Source organism: Sitophilus oryzae, unplaced genomic scaffold (genome assembly GCF_002938485.1).
Source record: "Sitophilus oryzae breed Bouriz unplaced genomic scaffold, Soryzae_2.0 scaffold_690_pilon_pilon, whole genome shotgun sequence".
Classification (NCBI taxonomy): Eukaryota; Metazoa; Arthropoda; class Insecta; order Coleoptera; family Curculionidae; genus Sitophilus; species Sitophilus oryzae.
In genome coordinates, this window is record NW_022147296.1 from 2164166 (window position 1) to 2182993 (window position 18828).

The 18828-nt window shown below is 33.0% G+C and overlaps 1 protein-coding gene across 1 annotated transcript in view; it reads left to right on the forward strand.

Moving 5' to 3' along the window:
* LOC115888220 (sortilin-related receptor-like) overlaps positions 1 to 11330 on the forward strand; it is a 33271-nt gene extending 21941 nt beyond the window's left edge. The window contains exons 16-21 of the mRNA XM_030907852.1: positions 633 to 909; positions 2839 to 3056; positions 4153 to 4425; positions 7579 to 7795; positions 8635 to 8891; positions 9323 to 11330. Coding sequence (XP_030763712.1) covers positions 633 to 909; positions 2839 to 3056; positions 4153 to 4425; positions 7579 to 7795; positions 8635 to 8891; positions 9323 to 10027 — 1947 coding nt within the window. The 3' untranslated portion in view covers positions 10028 to 11330. The remainder of the gene's footprint in view (positions 1 to 632; positions 910 to 2838; positions 3057 to 4152; positions 4426 to 7578; positions 7796 to 8634; positions 8892 to 9322) is intronic.
* Positions 11331 to 18828: the final 7498 nt, after the last annotated feature.

The following is an 18828-nucleotide window of genomic DNA, read 5'->3' on the forward strand; positions in this document are numbered from 1 at the left end:
CGATACAGAGATACAGAAAAATCTCACAATAAGAATTCAAAAACTGAGTCACTTCTTATACTAGCCCTGGTCACTTTATTTCCGTGGTCTGTATTTTAATACATGCGACAGAGACACATTTATATAAATATAAATGACTGATTGACAGACAGAGAGTCAAAATAAAAAGCGCCATACAGTGTTGTCGGTTTTTACGCGTGTAGGAAAATGTGTGTAGAAAAAATAAACTAATAAAAACTCATATAATATAGTAATGAAATGAAGATAATATATCTAAGCTAAATATAACCTCAAGCCGTAGTAAAAAAGTCGTAGCTAAATATATCTAAGCCGTAGTAAAATCAGTAACTAATTGTGAAAAATAAAGCTTCAACCCTAGATGCAATATTTTTCGTAAACGCCTAATGGTTTGAAATTTTGATGCAGAATTCGGCAATATTGCATAGAAGAAATGTATCGATAAACCCAACTTTTATCTCTTTTTAATACATTTAATAAGATAAGAATATGTCATTTCTAGTTTGTGCTGCATAACATCCTTTTATAGAAATTTTCACTTAAAAGTATATATTATTTATACACTATATTATTCATAACAATAGCATTTTTTGAAACTGTATGTCTATTAACAGGTTAAAAGAATCGTGACCGGTAGAAGAAGGACGAACTCCACCGCTTTAGGAATTTTCTGGAATATCAGAAATACACCCGATCCTATCGAGTTCATGCCCTCTATCAACGAGCTGGGAACGAACGAGTGGAAAAACGCCAGTTGGACGCAAGAGGAGGACTACACGTTCTACAATTTGAAACCGTACACCCTGTACAACGTCACCGTTTACGTCAGAAGTGTCAATTCTAAAACCGTGTTCCCGCCCGCAGTGTACGAGGTTACCTCGACGCTAGAAGGTAAAACCCTGTCTACTATAACATTTTACCTGTCAGTTTTGGTATCAAAATCAGAAGTATTTGGTCAGCAAATTGGTATCCGTTAGATTAACACTGCGGTGTTTACAAAAAAGTTATACGAGTGTGATCTTATTGTATTGGTTTCACTCTTTTTGATTGGATTGGTTTCACTCTTTTTGATTGGATTGGTTTAGTTATTTGGCGGGTTGGTTAGCGTGGTTATTTGGAGGGTGTTAATTCATTGGTTAGTTCGTTATTTGGTGGGATTGGTTGGTTTTTATTAATTTATATATGTTTTTATAAAAACTAACCTTGACATTTTACAAGTGTCAAGGTTAGTTGCGTTGGTTAAGTAGGCATGAACTTTTGCAACCACTGCATGTCTGTTTGGCATTGTTTTTATTAATGATTAACATACGCCAGAGTAAAAATTTTGCCATAATTCACTTAATATCATCGTCAAATGGGCAACGGTTTCTTGAGGATCGTGGCACAATTTTTATTTTGTTTTATGCCACATGTCTCAATAACATTAAGGTCCGGACTGTGCGAAGGACATGAGGGGACCTTGAGGTTCATGTTCCTAAACCATTTTTTAGTAGTTTTAGCCATATGGCATGCCCCGCCATCCTGTTGAAATATAAAATTCATATCCTGGTAAAGGTCTCTCGCACTTGGCACAAAACTGTTTTTCAAAATTTCTTGATATTTTGACACATTAGTTTTTGCCTTTCTACCACCTCATACCTTCCTAGACCCATTGTGGACATAAACTCTAAAAGCATAATGTCTTTAGGAAATTCCGCTGTCCCTCTTTCATAAAGATCTTGCATGCGTGCAGATGTAATCCTTGAATTTGCAATTTGCGATTAGAATTATCAGCGTCGGATTGGAACTTCTGATGTCACAAACTACAAAAATGACATTAAGGTAAAATATTTAATTATTTCCCAATCCGACGCTAATAATTCCAATCGCAAATGGCAAGTGCACGGATTACATATGCACATGAGCCACCTTAATATCGATATAATTAACACCGCTAGAGTATCTATTTGATAAAGATTGCCTCAGAAGGACAGTGAAATTTCCTAAAGGCATTATGATTTGAAGGAGTATGTCCAAAAGAGGCCCAGAAAAGTATGAGGTGGTAGAAGGCATAATTGATGCGTCAAAAAATCAAAAAATTTTGAAAAGTATTCTTTTGTCAAGTGGAAAGCACAAAGGTCCTTGCAACCAATTGTTCTGGTAAAGACCAGGACAATAATTTTATATTTCAACAGGATGGCGGGGCATGCCATACAGCTAAAAGTACTAAAAAATGGTTTAGGGACATGAACATCAAGGTCCCCTCATGGCCTTCACACAGTCCGGACCCTTATGTTATCGAGACATGTGGCATAAAACAAAACAAAAATTGAGCCACAATCCCCAAGAAACCGTTGCCCATTTGACGATGATATTAAGTGAATTATGGCAAAATTTCTACTCTGGCGTATGTCAATCATTAATAAAAACAATGCCAAACAGGCTTGCAGTGGTTGCAAAAGTTCATGCCGATGTAACGCCATATTAGAACAGTTATTTTTTAAAGTGTCCGAACATTTAGTTGTCACGATATTGTGCAATCTTTTTGTTTATTTATTGGCCTACAGTTTATTTAATGTTTATAGAAACTAAACTATTTAAATACTCATTAGAAATGTTAGATTTTAATATATTTTTAATGTATTTCTTAAATGTAAATAATTCAGTTAAAAATAAATTTTTTTAATATATTTTTGTTTGTCCGAACATTTAGTTGTTAGGGCTCGTTTAAGTACATTCCTTCGTCTTTTATCAGGTCCTAATATGTTTCCCGATTTTGCACATAAAACTACATAATTATTGATGATTATGACACTTGATCGAGAGCTATTTTTTTGACAGGTATTCCTTCGGCGCCATTAAACGTCACGGCTAAACAGCAGAACGGGTCGCACATTCTGATATCCTGGAACGCTCCGGTATATCCGAACGGCGTGATTAGAATGTACAAGATCATGTGGAATTACGGGTCGGAACAGGCTCATTTGGAACTGTACGGCAACGAGACTTCGCATATGCTGACGGCAGATTTCGAACACAACAGATCCTACACTTTTGTGGTAAGTATTTTTGTTCAAATTCGTATATTTTATAATATTAAAAGAGTCTATTACGCTGTACTTTCGGGTTGCTCTCAGGGGTCGGGTAAAGCGGGTGTGTGGCCGAAGGAAATATATATTATACTTCAGAAATCTGCCTAAGGCTTAGCCCGATCCTGTCGTGTTAAGCCATACCCAAAATTCCAAACACACGTGCTTTGATTAAGGCTTGATTAGGGTTTGCGGAGCTTCAACATTTGCCATAAAATAGCGAGCAATTTGTTACAAAACCATATAAATTATATATCACTGTAATCACAAAACTTCAGTCTATTTCCGTATTGTAACGGAATATTAAATGATGTCTTTATTTTTGAGAAATTTTAGTCCAAACATAAGGAATATTTTGTTGATGATTGACCATCAAAATTTTAAAAATAAAGAAGTTTTCTAAAAATGTGCTACAATACGGATATGGTATAATCCTTTAGCTTCATTCAGAACCTCGAAATCAGTGAAATAAATTAATAGTTTCAATTAGCTGTAGAAGTTTGTTCACCTAATTTTAATGTAAGCATTCAGAACGTCATAATTAGTGGTAGTAATTTTCAATTATTGGAAAAAGTTAACAAACTTTTGACTTTTCCACTAATTATACTTCAAAATTTGCGAGGAATGTCACTTTGGCCTTTGATTATCACCCGTCAAGAAAAATTTTGGTTAGAAATCAAAAGTTTATTGTTTATAAGCTAAATATTAGGTTTTCTCTATGGATACAACAGACTAGCGCAAGCTGTTGCTAATGATCGTAAATTAAAAAGTATAAAGTGTAATTGAAACCACTAATTGGGAGGTTCTGAATGATGCTTTTATCTTTAATTTCCTTCTTCATTTGTGTAAAAATAGTCAGTTATACCTAGTCAGTTTTACATAAAACGTTAAATGCCGATCGCTTATTTTGCTACTTTTTCGGACTAGTGAAATGGACTCTTAATATACATCCATGTTTATGTTACCTTAATTTTTTATTATTTTCCTCAAATAGTAGTAGAAATAAGAACGGTATTTTCTTAAGTTCTTAAGGTTAATTTGTTAAGGTTATTGTTATTTTTTTTAGGTTGTAGCATTTAATACTCTGCACCAAAGTGAACCATCGTCTCCAGCAACCATTACTTTCGATGGAAAAACTAGCGTGGATCCTATTAAAGACTTGATTGTTGCCAACGTGACCAACACAACTGTCACCCTGTCATGGTCGTATAATGGAGAAAGCGACGGGTTTTCCATTAACGTCACAGCGGACAAACAATATTCCAAACTGCCTCCTTACACGACGAAAAATAAGAATTATACCGCTATCCTTGCACCTGGCGCTCGCTATGTCTTTGAGGTAAATTTACAATTTTTGACAATAAAGTTTCTAATTTATACTAGGTTTGTTCCAACTCCGGTGGCGTAGAGGTACAAGCTCTCGTCTACCAATCTCAAGGTGGTGGGTTCGAATCCCACACCCGGCATTAGCATCAGCCGACTATTTTTATTTAAAATAAAAATAGTTTGGGTACCTAGGTCGACTCAGCCTTAAATAAGTACTTGGGATTCACAATCCTGAGGTAATAATAGGCGGTTAAAGCGTAGAGTGCTAGCCACATTACCTTCCTTGTATACCGAACGGCTCTAGTATGGCAAGCTGTACCTTGCTACTCCCAAGGCGTTAAAGGCTATATACGGGAGCTATTATTATTGTTGTTCCAACCCGCCGGAGACCCGTCACCGAACGATCAAGCTCGTGCGCAGTAATTCAAATGTGTTCCAACCGAGATTTGACGGTTATCGGACGATCCTATTTGCGTACCAACCTACCTTGGGATTATTTAGTTATTAGACAATTCAGAACGGTAATTTCGGTACATGGTCGAAATTGAGAACTGTTTGGGTTGACTGGCGCATTAAAGCATATTGGCAGGGATTATCGATTTTCAACAGCTGATTCTGGTCCGGCGTCCGGCTGATGCTTCTGTCATGGTTATTTTTTTACGAATTCTAATATGTGTGCGTTATACTTTTGCTTGTGAGTTTGTGTGGAGTAAATCATTCGGAAATTTTAATTTATTTTATATTTATAAAATAATGTTCAAAGATTCTACCACTGCAATGAAATAACAGGAAACTACGCATAACAGGATCATAAAAGAGAGGATATATAGGTGTGAGTTAATGAGTATACAGTTGAAACAACACTTACCAACAATTACTGGATTCTGATTCTCCATTTCAAGAATAATAATTATTATTGCAAATTGCAAACAAAAATAACAGGGTTATGTTATGAAATTCTAAAGAAAAACAAAAAACCGATCGATACACGCAGGCTTGACACTTTTGACAGTCCCAAAAACAATCCACAAAGCCTTCCAACGTTGATACTTTTTGTACCGTCACGAAACTATTCGAAATCCGCGCATGCTAACAAAGTGCAAGAAAACCGATTCGAGTACGATTTCGACACGATCCCGAAATGCTGGTTGGAACAAACCTACTGTTGAAATCCTGGATCATATATACTAACTAGAAAAACTGTCGTAAACATATCAACGCTTTACATTATCTTATTTCTTCAAGACCAACATGGTCCATGTGCCAAATTTGAATATAAATTTTGAAAATGGATATTCAACTGTAAATAAACATAAAATTAACTTCTAACTGAACGCACTTGCATCCTCTGTATACAGGGGTCAGTAAATTTTCTCAAATGTTAAAGTGCTTAGCAAAGGCACCCCAAATCTCATTCAATTCGGAATGTCGGTTCTTAAAATATCTTAAAAAATGTGTTTATTTTTTTAAAGTGTGATGCCATCTAATGGACAAACGAACCGTTTTTGTATAGAGGTAAATTGAGTTTAGTAATTATCTTATGGCGTTGATATATCCACGTAAGTTCATCCAAAACCATCCTAGTTACTTCATCTGCGTGGTCTGTATTTTAATACATGCGACAGAGATAAACATAAATAACCGGCTGACAGACAGAGATACAAAATAAACAGCGGCATTCAGTGTTGCCGTTTTTTTATGTTTGTAGGAAAATGTGCGTGGAAAAAAATAGACTATTTTAAAAACTTTCATATACAGGGTGTTTCAAAACAAATGCGAAAAACTTTAGGGGGTGATTCCTTGTTCAAAATAAAGGGTAGTTTGCTTTATAAACGTTGGGTCAAAAGTCAACCATTAGGGAGATATCGCGGTACAAAGATGGCGGAAAAATAATGTTTTTATTTTTTATCTTGAAAACGAAAAGAGATAGACTAATGAAATTTTATGGAAGCATTACTGTTATGAAAACACACTTTCTGGTAATTTTTTCACTTTTTTAAAATGAGTGGAAGGTGTTGAAATAAACTACCCCTATCATTCTTGTTAACGAAATTTAAAGAAAAATCTTATCAAACACATGCAAAAAAATTAATTTGGATAGTTTAGTTTGTTTAGAAACTTTTTTATCTCTTGTATTATTTTTTTGATAAAACTCACCGATTTGAAATTAAAAAATAAAATGTAACGCATTACATGTCAGGACAAAAAACATTTTTTGATAAAGAATCTAGCGGGCTGCTGTAATTTTTTAGTAAAAAATCTAGTCGGCCGCTGTTACTTTTTTTATTTAACATTACTCTACTGCGATACGATATTATCTAGATGATTATTATTATCGTTATTATCACTAGATTCTTAATCTAAAAATGTTCTTTGTCCTGACATGTAATGCTTTACATTTTATTTTTTAATTTCAAATCGGTGAGTTTTATCAAAAGAACACAAGAGATAAAAAAGTTTCTAAACAAACTAAACTATCCAAATTAATTTTTTTGCATGTGTTTGATAAGATTTTTCTTTAAATTTCGTTAACAAGAATGATAGGGGTAGTTTATTTCAACCCCTTCCACTCGTTTTAAAAAAGTGAAAAAATTACCAGAAAGTGTGTTTTCATAACAGTAATGCTTAATGTAAATTTTATTAGTCTATCTCTTTTCGTTTTCAAGATAAAAAATAAAAACTTTATTTTTCCGCCATCTTTGTACCGCGATATCTCCCTAATGGTTGACTTTTGACCCAACGTTTATGAAGCAAACTACCCTTTATTTTGAACAAGGAATCACCCCCTGAAGTTTTTCGCATTTGTTTTGAAACACCCTGTATTCTACTGAAATGAAGATAATATATTTAAGCTAAATATAATCTATTACAGCTGTAGTAAATTGAGTAACTAATTGTGAAAAATAAAGTTCCAACCCTAGATTCAACATTTTTCATAAACGCCTATTTGTGCGGTTTGAAATTTTGATGCAAAATCCGGCAATACCGCATAGAAGAAATGTATCAATCCAACTTATATCTCTTTTTAATACATTTGAATTTCCTTTAAGCTGTCTACATCACTGTCTTACTTACTGATCGCTATATGATCTAGGATTGAAATAGATATCATGTATAGCGAACTTTTTGATATACATTATATTATTAAAGATACTGCGATTCGCAGGTATACGCCTTCCGCAATGGTTTGCACGGACCCCATTCTCAAATCGAGACGGTCACTCGGGGAAGTCCCCTGCCCATCATCCAAATAACCGATTCAAGAACCGTCAAAGACGTTGGGACCACTGTGAAACTGTCATGGCAACGGCCCGAAAAGTATGGAAAGGTCGCCTGGACCTACGGAGTCTATTACGGAATTAACCAAGAAAATCTCTTCAAAGGTTTGTATCAGTTCCGAATTATACTGTGTAATCGCCGAACTGAACATAGGAAATCTCTGCAACTTTTAAAAACAATGATGAAAGTTCACCATTTTATTTTAGAGCAAAACTTCTTAGTTTTAGAGAACTCCTTAAAATAAATCGAATTATTCGTTTTAAAAAAAACTATTACGCTGTACTGTTCGGGTTGCTCTCGGGGGTCGGGTAAAGCGGGTGTGTGGCCGAAGGAAATATATTTCAGAAATCTGCCTAAGGCTTAGCCCGATGCTGATTAAGGTTTGCAGAGCTTCAGCATTTGCCATAAAATAGCGAGCAATTTGTTACAAAACTATATAAATTATCTATCACTGTAATCACAAAACTCCAATCTATATCCGTATTGTAACGGAATTTTAAATTGTGTCTTCATTTTCGAGAAAATTTAGTCCAAACATAAGGAATATTTTATTGATGTTTGACCATCAAAGTCTCAAAAATAAAGAAGTTGTCTAAAAATGTGCTTCAATACGAATATAGTATAATCCTTTATCTTTAATTTCCTTCTTCATTTGTGTAAAAATACCTAGCCAATTTTACATAAAACGTTAAATGCCTAACGCCTATTTTGCTCCTTTTTCGGGCTAGTGAAATGGACTCTGACTGAATTAATCTTTTTATTCCAAGATTAATTCAGTATTTTTTATCGCCCATTACTGCAAATGGAATTCGTAAAGGCTATTGAAATGAACAATTTACTTCATTTTAATAAGCTTCAAATACATTTTCCTATGTTCAGGTCGGGCGATGCAACAGACAGGAGTATAATCTTTTTTATTATATTTTATATATATTTTTTTCAGCTGTCCGTTATAGGACTCCGAACCTGACGGCGACCATTCCAAATTTGGACGCTTGCGAGACCTACATGTTCTCAGTGGGCGTGGTCGCTCCCTATGGCTACGGCCCGCTGTCAGGCAACCTAGAATTCGTAACGACCTCCTTCAATCCTAAAGCGCCCCCTAAGGATCTGCAAGTGACACCCGAAGAACAGGACCCGTTGAGGATGTTCATCAGTTGGAAACCTAGCTGTAGCATGGCCAATAACAGTTCATACACGGTGAGTTTCGAGTGAAGCTACATTAAATGTCAATTCCTGTGAAGGGTGTCCCTTGAAGTCACATATTTTGACAGTTAATCTAACTGCTACACTGAAAAAAGTTTACGATTTTATTGAGAGAAAATTTTTAAATACAGTGAGAAATATTTCATTATGTAGCTGTCTTTTTTTCTTGTGGAGTTTTATTTTTTATTAAATTTTAGTAAATGTAAATTCCAAAAAAATATCTGCTTTTTTAACATATTGTATATTATTTCAATTATTTAGTCATATATTTTGTAGTGGTCAAATCAATTGAAGGGGGTCCAGGGGAAAAATATGAATATCAAGATTTTCCCCTGGACCTTTCAATTGCGATACTCTTTATCATCTAGGATTTTAGTTAAGTAATTCTGTGACTACTTTGTTAATATAACAATTCTTTTTTCCAGTTATCCGTCACCGAATCAACCACCAAACGCGTGTGGAATATCAAGGTAGACAAACGGCTCAACCACAGCCTCGTTGTGGAAAATGGTGGCGTGTACAACATCCGCGTCTCTACCGCCGTCACCGGCGCCCTCTATTCTAAGGTTGTCACTTATTCCGCCCCGCCCATCCCTCCGCCCGTCGCCTTCAGCGTCACTCCCCACGCCAACGGCAGCTACGTCCTCCACTGGGACGAGCGCAACGTCCAAATCTACGGCCAGTACAAATTCGAGGTTATAGTCAACGCCGGCTCTGATCTAAACGAGAAAATAGCCAATACGTTCGTAATAGATCACCCTCCTTTCGTCTACACGAATAACTCGGCTAAAGAATTCACTTTTGCCGTTAGAATCAAGACCGACAAAGGTTATAACTCGCTCGTGTCCGAGTCTATTAATAAACTGACTCAGAGAGTGGAGGAACCCGAATCCGGAGGTAACGTAACGGCTATAGTAGTGCCTAGTTTGTTGGTAATACTGGCTTTGGTCGGTGTGATCACGTTCCTGGTAGTGAGGAACAGGCGATTGCAGAATAGTTTCGTTAGGTTCGCGAATTCGCACTACAGTTCGCGATCGGGAGCGGCTACATTCGAAGACACGGGCTTGGAGGAAGAGGACACGCCCACCATCGGCCGGTTCTCGGACGACGAACCGCTGGTGGTTGCATAACGGCTGACGATAGTGAGAGAAGAGACAGACTTTTCGAAGGATTCGGTAATGTAGGATCTATATATCGTCCGTGAGTAATTATATGTGTAAGCAGATCGACTATTCTATTACCTATTTCTATATAATATTATAAATGATTGTTGAAACGTTTCCAAGTTTATACATTGCATACATACCCTATTGACGTGTTTGTAATCTTTAATATTATTATTATTGTTAGAGTAGTGTGTACTAAGTGGTTATATGTAAACATATATGTGAAACAAAGCCATATATCCGGATTTTTAAAAAGGATTCTTTTATGTTTAGTATTTTCTTCTGTATCATTTTAGTAATTCTAGTTTTTGACTTCTTTGGCTATGTTCTTACATTTTTTACGACAGTTTTATTTCTTGTTTTCTACAATAAAATTAATAAACATTGCTCAAGAAAAAACAGTAAACAAACCAAAGTTAGTGTCAGCATCGATTTTAGCGGCTCTAGAGTGATTCCGTAGCGTAAAAGTTGCTAAAACTAAACAACAGCTATAGAACCGCTAAACTTTAGCACAGTTCTAAAGACAAAACATAGACTCATCTAAAACCGGTGAATTTTAACTACAGAACTAATACAGCTAAATTTTAGTGACTTTTTACTTTTTAGTACAAAAAAACGGTAAAAAATAGCGGTTCTAAGACCAAAAAATTTGCTAAAAATTGGTAGTTCTACTGAACTAAAATTATTAAATTTTAAAGATTCACCCGTAGAACACTATAATTTAGCAGATGTATAAACCAAAAAATCATTAAATATAGGCGGTTCTATTTCACTAATATCTCTAAAACTTTAGCGATTCTAAAAAAAATTAGCAGCTCTACTAAATTTTAGCAGTTCTAATAAACAGTAACCTACTAAAATCGCTAAAGATTAGGCTGTCTTAAAAATTGTTGAAACTTTTAACCATTGTAATAGTATAAAAACAAGTTTTAGACCACTCTAGAATTGCTAAAACTGGTGATAACTTAAGTTTGCTAAAAATGTTAGTCTTAAAAACCAAATTCCTCTGTACGAACCCGAGTCTAATACATTATAATTTTCCTTGGTTGGCACTAGTGCCTATCCAATTCGACGCAATAGTGTACAGGTATCTTTTAGGGGTATTATATAATTTTAGGTCAAATTTCTGTGATATCTTCTCATTTAAGTTTTTTTAGGGTTTCAGCATAAACGGAATTTGACTGTGAACTAAGTTTTATTTTTATGTATTAATCGTACCTTGACTACTATGTGTGTAAGAAAATAAAATATTACCTTATAATTGAAAGTAGTGTTTTATTTAATAACAAAATATTTTTTGCTAGATGTATACAGGGTGTTTCAAAACAAATGCGAAAAACTTCAGGGGGTGATTCCTTGTTCAAAATAAAGGGTAGTTTGCTTTATAAACGTTGGGCCAAAAGTCAACCATTAGGGAGATATCGCGGTACAAAGATGGCGGAAAAATAATGTTTTTATTTTTTATCTTGAAAACGAAAAGAGATAGACTAATGAAATTTTACGGAAGTATTACTGTTATGAAAACACACTTTCTGGTAATTTTTCACTTTTTTAAAATAAGTGGAAGGGGTTGAAATAAACTACCCTATCATTCTTGTTAATGAAATTTAAAGAAAAATCTTATCAAACACATGCAAAAAAAATAATTTTGATAGTTTAGTTTATTTAGAAACTTTTTTATCCCTTGTGTTTTTTTGATAAAACTCACCGATTTGAAATCAAAAAATAAAATGTAAAGCATTACATGTCAGGACAAAAAACATTTTTAGATAAAGAATCTAGTGGGCAGCTGTAATTTTTTTAGGAAAAATTCTAGTCGGCCGCTGTCACTTTTTAGGATGTTTCTAATATTGTTTTATTTGACATTACCCTACTGCAATACGTTATTATCTAGAATATTATTATTATCATTATTATCACTAGATTCTTAATCTAAAAATATTTCTAGTCTTGACATGTAATGCTTTACATTTTATTTTTTAATTTCAAATCGGTGAGTTTTATAAAAAAAATACAAGAGATAAAAAAGTTACTAAACAAACTAAACTATCCAAATTAATTTTTTTGCATGTGTTTGATAAGATTTTTCTTTAAATTTCGTTAACAAGAATGATAGGGGTAGTTTATTTCAACCCCTTCCACTCATTTTAAAAAGTAAAAAATTACCAGAAAGTGTGTTTTCATAACAGTAATGCTTCCATAAAATTTCATTAGTCTATCTCTTTTCGTTTTCAAGATAAAAAATAAGAACATTATTTTTCCGCCATCTTTGTACCGCGATATCTCCCTAATGGTTGACTTTTGACCCAACGTTTATGAAGCAAACTACCCTTTATCTTGAACAAGGAATCACCCCCTGAAGTTTTTCGCATTTGTTTTGAAACACCCTGTATATGTCGTAGTCTCATAGTGTATTCCGTCTTTTCATGGAGAGCCTAGTCACTTAATGAAAAAAACTAACCTAATAACATAACTAAACTGCTAACCTAACCGACGCTTCATGAAGTGACCTAGGATCTTCATGAAAAGACAGAATACACTATGTGATTATGATATATACATCTGGTATGACATTCTTTCTGGAGTTATGAAAAAAAAACATATTTATTACTGAGTTATATTCATGTTTACTCACAAGTCATTTCAAGGACAGTGCACAATGAACCTTAAATAACAGAAAGGGGGTAGAAGAAGGCACTTTTAAATATATATTTTGATAAAATTACTACAGATTTGATCCTAACATACGCGTTGCATTCCTTTCGAAATTTGATAATAGAAAATAAGAGAATTACAATAAAAACAAATAACAATATTCATATCTATATACAAAATTTAAATAACAGCACATAAATTATATATTTACAAAGATAATAACAAAAATATATTATGAAATAATTAATAATACAATTATTTTATATCGCATTCATACACATGGTCAGCTTTTTATAAGACAAATAGATGTAGGTAAAACAATAAGTACCTTGTGTTTAGTTGATGGCGTTACTGAGGGCAGTCGACGTTATTGTCAATTAATGGCATCTATCAATGTCTGATGCAAAATCCGGCAATACCGCATAAAAGAAATGTATCAACCTAACTTTTATCTCTTTTTAATACATTTGATTTTCCAATTACGCTGTCTACATTACTGTCTTACGCGTTAAAATCCAGACCACGCAGTTTCGATGACCAGATCGGTATACCCTGCTGGTCATCAATTTGTGGTCTGGGTTTTAATCAGTTTGACAGAGAATAATATAAATGACCGGTTGATAGACAGAGAGACAAAATCAAAAGCGGCATACAGTGTTGCCGGGTTTTTACGTTTGTAGGAAAATGTGTGTAGAAAAATATAAGCTACTTTAAAAACTTTCATGTATACTACTGAAATGTAACTAAATATAATCTATTACAGCTGTAGTAAAATAAGTAACTAATAGTGAAAAATAAAGTTCCAACCCTATTTGCAATATTTTTCATAAACGTCTACTTGTGCAGTTTGAAATTTTGATGCAAAATCCGGCAATACCGTATAGAAGAAATGTGCCGACCCAATTTTTGTCTCTTTTTAATACACTCAGATGCAAAAAAAACGCAACGGAGAAATTTTTGGTCAAATTTAAAGTGTTGTATTTTTGTTATTTTTAGCCCTATTTTTATGAATTTTTTAGCAATCTGTGTATAATTTTATCAACTTTAGTTTTTAATCTAAGTTTTTTATAAACTTTAGTATTTGGCATATTATACAGGGATATTCGAGGGGTTGTTTTTTTACTTTCACTTTAAAACACCCTGTGCAATAATTTCGTTTGTAAATTTTCCTAAAATATAATTTTATGGTCAGAACCATGACACCTATGCATTTAGTTTTTTGGATCATGTCAATATATGCCTTGGTTAATTTTTAAGAGCGAAATGAACTGATCACGATCAATTTGCTATTTTTTCAATTATCATTACTTTTTGATGTAATTTTTTAACATGACGAGATGGTTTTGGTTACTATTGTCATAATGTCATATTACGCTGCATTGGATACTTTATACTAAATAAAAAAAAAGTTAAAGACTAACGTTACAGTCCTGGTTTTAATAAACAATAATAACGATAACAGAACTAACGATATTAAAGAAAGCATCTGTCTTAAGTATACAAACAGAAAAAAAAATTGTAAAAAATATCATTGCATTGCTTCCCTTGGCTGCTATAACTGCTTGTATACGTCCGTTCATACTGTCATTGAGGCTGCATACATCATATTGCGTTATGCTTTCTCATTCTTCTTTAAGAACCAAGCGAAGTTCATTTAATGAAGCTGGAACCGCTTCGCGACCTCTAACCCTTCTGCCGAGCGTGTCTCAAACGTCGAACATGATGGGCAGTTCATAGAAGTATATAGTTCACAATAATCACCAAAGCCGGCTTGTCATATTGAAAAATAACTTAAAAAAATGACAATTGAAAAAATTGCAAATTGTTGGTGTCAAGTTCATTTCGCTCTTAAAAATTAACCAAGGCATATATTGACATGATCTAAAATTATATTTTAAGAAAATTTACACACGAATTTATTGCACAGGGTGTTTTAAAGTTAAGGAAAAAAAACAAGTCCTCGATTAACCCTGTATAATATGGCAAATACTAAAGTTTATAAATTAAAGTTGATATAATATGTACAGGTTGATAAGAAATTCATGAAAATAGAGCTAAAAATAACAAAAATATAACACTTATTTGACCAAAAATTTCTCTGTTGCGTTTTTTTTCCATCTGAGTGTACATTTGAATTTCCATTAAGCTGTCTATATCACTGTCTTACACGTTAAAATCCAGACCGCATAGTTTTGATAACCAAATCGGTATATGAATACCATGATGATCTTTACATTTTTTATTAAGGGGTCCTCAGCTCACATTGATATTATGCTGTGCTATTTTTACTTAATGCTAGATGGCACTATTACTTCATAAAATTAAAGCCTCTAGATAGAGTACAGCAATTTTATTAGTTTGTCTAATACTCTGGAGTCATTTAGACATTTTGTGGCAGAAATATAATACAAGAAATTGGTTATTTTTTCAATAAATTGAATACATTTTTGTGTTTATTATGTAATTTGTGACTCATAAGCATTGTTTAAAATGTGTTTTTTGTCGATGTTTTTAAAAATAAATTCTTATTTTAAATTTCCCGCCTCTACTTTGTTACCATTGTTCTCCTAACTAACACTCTGGTACTTATTGATTTACCCTTATAGGCCTTGACAAAAATTGATTTTACTTCTGAGATATAATAATTCTTATAATTTACTAATATTATAAAAAGCGATTTTTTATCTACAATCTATAAGTGTTGGTAGCATGCCTTACGTAACATTTATGTATTAGTATTTCTTTTATTTAAGTTTGGACCCGAAAACGTTTACATATTTACCTTTCCCTACACGAAAAAAAAAATGAAATATCACAACAACCAATAACTATTTTTTGTAAAAATTCCATCTTATCTAGCTACCGTTTAAATTCTTGTATAATTTATTTAAAATATTAGGAACAAGCTGGTATTACATTAAACTGTTAAAGCTACCGCAAAGTTTTAATATCATAAGTTATATTGTACAATTTAGACAAATTAATGTCTTTTTTATATAGTATGTACCCTATATTTCTGAGACACACTGTAAGGGCTCGAACACACTGACGACCAGGTCGCACCGGCCAGGCCGCTGCTACCTCTAAGACCATTAAATCAAATGATACCGCGCACAATAACGTCCTGGCCGTCCGTTGGTCGTTGCGACCAGTAGACGACTGTACTAAAATATTATAATTTTCTGCCGCTTGTTGCCGGTTTTCTTCCAAATTAATAATTTTTCAGATGAAATCCCTCAAAATCAACGCACAATATTTTATTTTCTATAAGATAATATATAGTGTTTTAGTGTAGTTTTTGCACACGTGCAGAAAATCCAAAGAAATAGTATACAAACTGGATCAAAGGGAAACTTAAGTCTAGTCCCTTTTTTTTTACCAAGGGTCGATTCTAATAAAAATTCAAAACATTTTATACCGCTAAAATTCGGTATAAATTCGGTAATATTCGGTTCGAGTTTCGATGTTAAAAAATAAAAAAAATCATTTTTAAAGTTGTTCTTCAACGACTTGTTTTTTTTATTAATTTTTTTTTTAGTTGTATTGTAGTCATGTACAAGGAGGACAACTGTATTTTAAATATTATATTTAATTTAACGTTTTTCAAACAGGGTTCATTAGACTATATTTCTACTAGGTACATTATTTTTTAAAAAAATTAAGAGTAAAAGTAATTTAAACATTCATAAAAATAGAAATATTTACTGTTGTACATTCTCAGTAACAATAAAAAAGAGGAATTTATATTTTAAACATTGAAATAACTGGAAGCTAAACTTTCTACCTGCTAAAAAATGTTAGGTATAGACGGCGGATTCATCTATCCAAAAAAATCCTTATGGGTTTTTCGCCACTGCACTGCAAGAAAAATCTGAATTATAAAAAATGTCTATACCTATGTGGCGGATTCATGTATCCAAAAAAATCCTTATGGGTTTTTCGCCACTGCACTGCAAGAAAAATCTACAAAATAAAATAGTTATTTTTTGTAAATAATAATTTAACACACGAACACACTGACTACCTGCTTATATTTAGAGCCAGTGTCTGATGACTTTTTTTACGATGGCCCTAATATGTTTACTTCTAAAGTCGATAAGAGCCATCAGTAGAAGTCCATATCAGTAGAAAAAAGAAACAGAATATCTCCCTTTTTGTCGGTCGCGCGTGCACAATGCTTTTTGTTCGGCCTATTTGTTCTGCTTGTTCGTGCGCGCTCGGGCTAAAATGCCAAAGTCTGGATGCGCCTTTAGGTACGTATATAATGCTGAAAATCTCACGAGTTACATGTCTCACTCTACACATATTAAATTACATAGACGTAGGATGTAGAATATTCTGTTATGAAACGACTAATGGAATAGCAGGCATCGCGAATTTGAAAAACATGGAAATAACGACGTTATCGTATAGTCGGGGTTGGAGATTTTACTTACTCCATTTACCACACCAGTATTTATTAACGAAAAATCCAATAATATTTTAATTGCCTTATTTAATATTAGAACATTTAATAAGCTCATGAATAGCAACTTCGCTTTTTAGTTAACTCGGATATTTTAACATTTCTGAAACTTAATTCTTTCTGAAACAATATTTTCTAATTGGTAAAACAAAATTATAATATTCTTTGGTAAAACGTAAAAAATCGTTAGATCTGACAACTCTGTTGAAACTGGTCGTTCATCTGGCCGCAGCTATAAACGCAATACATCCGGCCAGCCGACGGCCAGGTCGTTGCGACCTGGTCGTCAGTGAGTTAGAGCCCTAAATCTAATATCCATATATAATATTTTATAGGATAGAAAAACGATGAACAAGAGTATAATATAAAAGAAAAAATCAGGTTAAAAAGTATTTCAAAATGCTAAAGCTTAGTATGTAGTATTCATAAGAGTGTTTTTTTAAATAGAAAACAAAGGGTATAGCCGGATTAATATGGGAAATTTGCCCCCGCGGCTTTTTTAACTCGCACTCAGGGGATCGATTTGGTGTCGAATCAAAATAATTCACCTAAATTTTTAGCTCTTTAACTCAAACGGTTTTCGAGATTTTCAAAAAAAACTGTTTTTCAATTTTATTATTTTTATAGTAAAATTCAAAATTAATTAATGATGATTTTTTTTCTAATTCTTATAAGTCTAAGACATGAAAAAATAATATGATCATGATTCTTAAACGAAAATCCGATTTTAGCGGAGGAAAGAAAATTAAAATCTTCATTTTTTAACCTTTCTGAAATATGTCACACACTAAAAATCGTCAGAAAATATCTTTTATACTCCTTTACACTCAAGAATTTTTTAGACTTTTTTGAAGTGGTGGAACAATATGAAAAAAAATTAAAAACTCATTTTTTTTCTAAAATATTCTGTTTAACTCATATTTTTTTTTAATTTAAAAAGTGCGTAGAAAATATTTTTTTACTTCAAATTCACAATGATATTGAAACTTTAGAGGAATATGATTGCTGGTTACTGAAAATCCCAGCAGTTGGCGTTATAATGCGTCAGCTTGAAGCGAAGTTTTCAAAAACCCAGTCTTTACGTAATCATTGCGTAGCAATATGATTGAAAATGTGTAATATAAATAAAATAAGTTAGTTAAGACAGAAAATTTTAGAAAAAAATGAGTTCTTAATATTTTTCATATTGTTCCACGACTTCAAAAAATTCTAAAAATTTCTGAGTGTAAAGGAATTACATAAAGAAAAGACATTTTCTGACGATTTTTAGTGAGTGACAAATTTCACAAACGTTAAAAAAATAAAGATTTCGCGACTTAGAGATATATTCGAGGAATAAAAAAACTATAATACCAGAGTCACTGAATAATGCTCAACTTATCAATGATTATTTTTTGCAGCATAGTGGAATAGAGACGTCGTCAAACTTGGAATTAATACATTTTTATAAAAATCACAGAGTTAAAAATTTCAATGCACTTTTTGAGTTTAGTTTGGTGGACGAAGACATTATATATAAGTATTAACTGGATATTAAATCGGAAGCAATTGGCATTGACGACGTGTCCATAAAAATGATTTTGCTTTGTTGTCCGTATATATTGCCTATAATAACAAATATTATCAATAGCTGTCTTTTATCTAA